Source organism: Rosa rugosa, chromosome 5, assembly GCF_958449725.1.
Source record: "Rosa rugosa chromosome 5, drRosRugo1.1, whole genome shotgun sequence".
Lineage (NCBI taxonomy): Eukaryota > Viridiplantae > Streptophyta > Magnoliopsida > Rosales > Rosaceae > Rosa > Rosa rugosa.
Genome location: NC_084824.1, coordinates 4,675,793 through 4,682,861, shown reverse-complemented (window position 1 = coordinate 4,682,861; position 7,069 = coordinate 4,675,793). Strand labels below are relative to the sequence as shown.

Below are 7,069 nucleotides of genomic sequence, written 5' to 3'. Positions count from 1 at the left end.
ACAACAAAATGGACCATAATCAAAGTCTCAAAACACAAGAAATAAACAGATAACCAACATGAAAGAATCAAAGCATCACAATCCAGGTGGAGGTAAACTAGTATCATTGCTGACATGCATTAAAGTGGCATGGACATAATATAAATTAATCTCATCATTATTGACCTTGAAATTTACATAACGGCATGCTTCATGCATATCAAGCTACCTCCACAGACAAAAAAAAAAACAAAAAAAAGCTACCCTCCGATTTCTGATCATACAACAACAAACCAAAATATCAGCTATAAAATCACAGGCCAAGCATGAACAATTGGAATTAAGTAGATCACGAATCATCATCAATTGGAACAAAACCCATTAGGCTAAGATCCTCCAAATCCACTCTAAACACAACAACCAAGCCAATTTTCACAAATCAAACAATTCAAAACAGAAGATTATCAGAATGAGAACCACGGTGATATGAGACATTGTTCTTCACACAATTTGGTATATATAAAGCAGGTTTGGCGAACCGGAAAAAAGGTAGCTTTCAATTCATTGTCAAAAGCCTCTAAATATGAAGATAGATCACAACCCCATAGGGGAGGATCCGACTCCAAACCCGGTTGAAGTGGTGGTGGGCGCGCGGAGTATCAGAATAGGGAATCAGAGGCCGATCGGCACCGGAGCTGGAGAGTCCGGTGTAGAAGGAGTAGAGGTCAGCGTGGCGGACGTCGAATGTGGGACGGAGATCGGAGAATGAGGACGCAGAGGTCAAGGTCGTCGACGTTAGAGTTCGGACCTCTTCGCCGTCGCTTAGAGAGATCTGTGAGTGAACGCCGAGAGAGAGAGAGAGTGTGTGTGGGAGTGGCAATGTGTAATTTATAATTTATCTGAGTCTAAAAGTGATATTTTATCTTTGAATTGGGTGAGTGGGAATTTTAATCTATTGGTGGAGAGAGTGGGAGTGTTTTAGGTCAAAATTGGGCTACGGGTCAAAACCCCTAATTTTTACCTACTTATTGTGGAATCGGGAATTGCCTTGGAGCGGTGTCTCTTTTTAAGTTGCGAGACTTGCAAATGTTTGAATATTTAACACATTATAAAAGGAGAATGAAACTCACACTTTTAAATTTACAATCCACACTCATTTTCTCTTTTAGAATGAAAATTTACACTCTTAAATTTTATCTTCACAAGAAGATAATATTTAAAATTAAAAAAAAAAAAAAAAAAAAAAAACTGAATTCACACATTGTAAATAGGAAAACCTTTTGCGTTTTTCCGAGTCAGTATTGTATACAAATCTATTAGCATTACCAGTGTCCTTCCTCAAAACGTGATATAAATAAGAGGGCCCAAACCCCAAACTTAAGCCTAGCCCTCCAACATGTAGCCCACATTACAGAGACCACACAAAGATGGGCTGCAACTGCTAGTAAACGCAGTGGTCCCCACCTCTCTATACCTCAGCCAATAGAGACTCAGAGAAATCTAAGAAACACAGATTCAACTACCAACCACCCAATCACTCTCTCTCCTCTTTTCTCAGTCGTAGCGGATAAGCCCAATGGCCTCCTCCTCCTCCACCTCAATTCTCTCACCCACCACCACCACCTCCACCTCCATAGTCCGCCACCACTCCTCCAAGCTCCCCTTCCCTTACTCCACCAAACCCATTTCCACTACTTTCTCTAACAACAGACCACTCACCAGACTCCACGTGTCCACCCCGACCAACAAGCCCGCCAACAACACCGCCAACAAGAAACCCACCTCGGAGACCGTCTTCTTCGACGGCGGGGCCCACTACGGCGACCTCGCGGCCAACCTCGTCCTGGGCTTCACTCTCCTCTGGCTGCCCCTAACGTTAGCCGCCGTGTTCCGGGCGTTTTTCCTGAGGTACAGGTTCACCAACCTGCGGGTGACGGTGATATCGGGACTGACGGGCCAGGACAGGAGTGACTTCTCGTACAAGGTCATCAAGGACGTTCAGGTGGTGCCACGTTTCATCGGCGAGTGGGGTGATATTATCATCACCCTCAGAGATGGCACCAAGGTCGATCTTAGGAGTGTGCCTAAGTTCAGAGAGATTGCCAAGTATTGCTTATCCATGGCTGATAAGCCTGCCGTGGTTAAGGAAACAGGAACCAAGGGCTTTTGATCGATACGATTTTAACCTTACTTTTGTATAAGAATTCTGAGGTATGTTATTATTATTTTTTTGTAGATAATTAACTACTCTGTTGTACGTCATCTCTGCTATTCGATCATGAAGAAGTATTGTCATCTCTGCTATATAATATGCTATTCAATCTGAAAATAGATTGGTGAAATGCCATTTGGTTATGTAGTTTTTAATGGGTCTTACTGCAACAGTTCAGTGAGGCCCATTGGGCTTAAATTGTGCCACACTGCTGTTTATGTTAAGCCCGATAACTTGCTCGATCCTCTCGCGAAATTTTGTGACTAAGTTGCAATGGTATAAGCGCTGCAAGGGATGGGCATTGTTAGCCTCGCTTGTAGGGATGGAGATGTTTAGAGGAATACCAATAAGTGTAATTTGAACTTTAGAAACAATGCTCACAGATGTTTTTGGGTAAGTACACTTTCAATACACACTTTTGTGTTTCTAACAGTGTTTGGTTTATATATAAAAACACTCAAACTTGTTCATCTGAGAGACAATTTTTTAGAGACTGTAAGGGACAAGTGAATCTAACGACTGAAAATACTTGTGCAGTTTTAAGTTGTTATAATTTTAAGATTTGAAATTAATATATATGGTTGAGATCAATTTGTCCCTCATGATTCCTTAAAACTATTTCCTAGGTGAACAGGACTGTAAAAACACTATCAAACATGCACTTCCAGGACTTCGTTCGCGGCTTTCCATCATGATCCACCCAATGGGCCTCTAAGCCGTATATGGCGGACAAGTTCTTTGTTTTTTACAAGTATATGGGGGCGAGTTTCACCCCATTTTTAACAAGGCGAAAGGTGCAACCAGATCTTGCCCATAGTTGGGCCTTGAAATCGTGGGAAGGCCGAATTGTGTAGCTTAAAGGCTTTTTTCTGGCCCACCCAGATGCAGGCGTGTGGGGCTATACCCACCAATGACCCATTGGGCAATGTCTACTTGTCCCGCAAATCAAAATCAAAGATGTTGCTATCTGGACCCAAAATCTTTGTTTGTAAACTTTGTTGATGGGTCATTCTATCACTCACAATATTTGTTCTTTTTTGCTTGGTTTATCTTCTTTTAAAAACAAAAATTAAAGGTCCATTTTCTCATTTTCTGTCACTCTCAGTCTCATTGCTCTCTAGGTGTCCAAGCATGTCTCTCAAGTCTCAACCACCACCCATCAATTTTTGGAGGTTGTAGTAAGGTCAGCTATTGTAACATATTAAGAAGAAAAGAAAAAAAAATATATGTTGGGAAGGAATAATCTCACATTGACAAACAAAAATATAACTTATAAGTGCGCTCATACTCAATTGTAGCAAGGTTTTTTGTAATTAAAACTCAACATCTAACGAGTGGTTAAATTGAGACAATATCGGTACAATGGTGGGTCACAGACTATGCTTGTCCTTGTTTAACAGGGTATAAGAGCAGGTCCCATTTAGGTTCCTTATATTGCCATTGGAAGATTCTGACTGGATTGTTACCAAAGTCTCTAATGTGGGACTTGGATTGTTACTTGATTTGACCAAGCCTCTAATATGGGCCTTGTATCCCAATTTTTAATGTGGGAAGTGCATTTGTTAGTTGATTGCACGTGAGGAGACGTGTTCGGGATGAATGATCTCATATTAGAAAAGTGACAATAAGAACATAACTTATAAGTGAGTAACTCACACTCAATTGTATCGAGGTCTTTTGTGATTAAAAGTTTAAAACCCAACACCTAATGAGTGGTTAAGTTGAGACAATATCAGTACAATGATCGGTTACGGGTCACGCTTCTCTCTATTTAACATAATAGTTATGCTTAAATTTTGTTACCTTAGCAGTTAAGTACAACTGATTAAAGCATGATTAAGTAGGGGGTTTTCAAAAAGAGCATGATTCAGGGGCCGGGTTTTCAATAAGATTTCTTTGTTTCGTCAATGTTTCATAATAAAAAGAAAAAAAGTGGATTTCACTTCCAAGAAATATCTGTATTGTCTAGATGTCTATAATTACAGCAAAATGTTTTCACCAAAAACAAAAATAATTACAGCAAATTTCTATGACCTACGCATGGGCTGGTCATTATGTGGAGCCCAAACCACCTGTTTATAAACAGGGCCTGGGTGTCAATATCCTTTAGCCCACATGCATTTAGCAGCCCCCGGCTGTGGGACAGTTTGTTCTTTAGCTTAGCGCCATTTTCTTCTTTTTCTAGTTTGTTCAAAGAATGTGGGGGCTTTGTGATCGAGATTTTGATTTAGGGATTCCAATGAAAGCGAGGCAGAGAGGCACACTCAAATATCCATGAAATTAAAAATTAAAAGTGGTATTAGTGTTTTATTCTTTTTCTTATGGATATAGATGCAATGTTATAGAATGTTGAAAATAACTTTGAGCACACATAAAATGTTAAATGACTAACGAATTAATAAATTGCTTATCTAATAAGTTTGAAATGCCTAAAAGATATTAAGACTACAACCGGATGAACAAAGCAAGTTAGGTGTGAAGAGTCTTGATTTTGTGTCATGTACACTGCCCTCTCTGGGGACCCATGGGGTACTTGTAAGGGATGCATCATTTGGCAGACATCAACTTCAGGTAAAAGAAACCCTTTTAAAAGCTCACTCAAAATGAAACAACGTGGCTCAATTCAATTATATATATATATTCATCATAAGGATATATGGAGCCGAGCAGCTTATGAATTTTACTTCCCAGCTTCTGACAAAACACAGAAAGTACTTGACTGTAAAAGTGAGCAATCATAAATATCCCACACACCCAATCTTCTTATCCCAGTACTCCTACAATGTGTTCTTTGTTTGAGCTTGCCTAGCTGCGTAGCTAGCCACAGTACCACTATCTTTAGTGAGCTTCTCCGAAGTTTCTGAAAATTTGTTTCAAATCAAAATCCTATACAGTACAATAGTACAAAGTGATCGTCGCAGCTGTTATACATACTTTCATTTTCATTTGGGGCTAACACTCTAAAATTAATATTTATGTTGTAGGAAATATGATTTGAGAGAATGATGTGTTCCATTATTGATAATAGGAGCCCTTTATATAGGGAATTACAAAGTACATACAAGGTAATAGACTCTGAATATAACTAGGAAATCTAGAACCTTCTCCTATTACAACTCTAGAAAATAAACCATAGTTTGAAGAGGCACACTATAATTCAACATCCTTCAACACTCCCCCTTGTGCCGCTCAAACTTGGTTATGACGCTTTGATCGTTACCTCACTAAAAACCTTGCCAGGTAACAAAAACTCTGTGGAACAAAAATAACCCTGGTCGAAGGACAAAAAGAGCACAACACGTCATTCACTCTTCGAGATCGAACATGTAGACATCATGCCTCCCCCTGATGTCGACATCTCCCCCTGATTGCTACAATCATGGGAGTTCGGATAGCCTTCTCAATTCGATATTCTTCACATGTTTCTCGAAGGTGGATTTAGGTAACGACTTAGTAAATAAGTCCGCTACATTATCCTCTGATCGGATTTGATTTACTTCAATCTTTAGAAGTGATTGTTCTTGCTGATTGTAAAAGAACTTAGGCGATATATGCTTGGTGTTGCCGCCCATGATGAAACCTAATTTCATTTACTCAATACAAGCTGCATTATCCTCATAAATGCATGTAAATTCATCTGTGGTAGACTTCAGACCTCAAGTTTCTCGAATATGCCTAAACCTTAGCCATATGCATTCACGCACAGCTTCATGTAGAGCAAAAATCTCCGCATAATTCGAGGAAGTAGAGACAAGAGTCTGTTTTGTAGACCTCTAAGATATCGTAGCGCTTCCCATGGTAAAGACATAACCCGTTTGGGAGCGACCTTTGTGAGGGTCAGAGAGATACCCTGCATCAGCAAACATCACCATCGTTTTGGTGTAAGGGAGGAGGATGACGTCGGCCACCCTTAGCGGCGGCGGCTTTGCCGGTCACGGAGTTTTGGACGGCGCCTAGGGCTAATGAGATCCGTTCTCATTCTTCCGTCATTCTTTTCTCTCTGCAGGGATAGAACAAGCCCATATCCATCGTACATTTTAAGTAACGAAAGATTGTCTTTATACCAATCCAATGACGTTGCGTTGGCGCGGGGCTATATTTAGCCAACAAGTTCGTAACAATTGAGGTGTCCGGTCTTGTATTGTGATAAGTACAATAATGCGCCTATTGTACTCAGGTAAGCACTTTTGCCATTAACACGTTTTCGTCATCATCCCTGGGACGAAACGAATCCCTCTTAGAGCCAAGACTACGGACGACCATGGGAGTGCATCTTTGACTTTATAAAAATGCCTAAGCATCTATTGACACAGTATACAAGTTCTGAATCTAGACAAAACCGTGTTCTCCCAAGGTCCTTCCTCTCAAACTCGGATTTCAGGTGTTCAGCGGTTTCCCTTAACTCTCATGGGTTCCAATTATGTTTATCAACATAAACCGTGAAAATTACAAATCCGGAACTTGTCATGGAAACGCGTGGGCATAGTTCATCATATCCCTTCCCAATCAAGTAGTAACTTTAGTGAGCGTTTCAACCTCGTTGCAAACGCGCTCCGTGGTCTAGAGCCACTTGACTTTGGTAAATGAAGTTCACAAGAACCTTCATTATATTCCGTATCTAGATCGCCATAAAGATACGTAGTGACCACATTCATAAGCTGCATGTTCAGTTATTCGGAAACTACGAAACTGACAAAGTAGTGGAGTACAATGACATCCATTACGAGAGAATATGTCTTATCGTAGTCGATTCTAGGGCGTTTTGTGAGAAGTCTTGCGCCATAAGGAGAGATTACCATATGTTTTTCTCATCACGCTATCTAACAAAGACCTATAAATGTCAACATGTTTTATGTTAGGAGGTGTTGGCATCTCAGG

At 40.3% G+C, this 7,069-nt stretch overlaps 1 protein-coding gene across 2 annotated transcripts; it reads left to right on the top strand.

Annotated features, from left to right (window-relative positions):
• The first annotated feature begins 1,492 nt into the window (after positions 1–1,492).
• On the top strand, positions 1,493–3,279 carry LOC133710140 (uncharacterized). 2 transcript variants are annotated; one of them, XR_009846524.1, is made up of 2 exons: positions 1,493–2,584; positions 2,818–3,279. XR_009846524.1 is itself a non-coding variant. In XM_062136147.1 (2 exons), exon 1 carries the CDS (start codon positions 1,556–1,558, stop codon positions 2,147–2,149), a length of 594 nt encoding a protein of 197 aa, XP_061992131.1. In that variant the 5' UTR covers positions 1,493–1,555; the 3' UTR covers positions 2,150–2,190; positions 2,818–3,279. The 2 variants fall into 2 exon arrangements, 1 of the variants encoding a protein (XP_061992131.1); XM_062136147.1 differs by having other exon boundaries at positions 1,493–2,190.
• Positions 3,280–7,069: the final 3,790 nt, after the last annotated feature.

Bases quoted from the DNA above. Each gene is read 5' to 3' on its own strand.
- LOC133710140 (XM_062136147.1), top strand. From the start codon at position 1,556: ATGGCCTCCTCCTCCTCCACCTCAATTCTCTCACCCACCACCACCACC.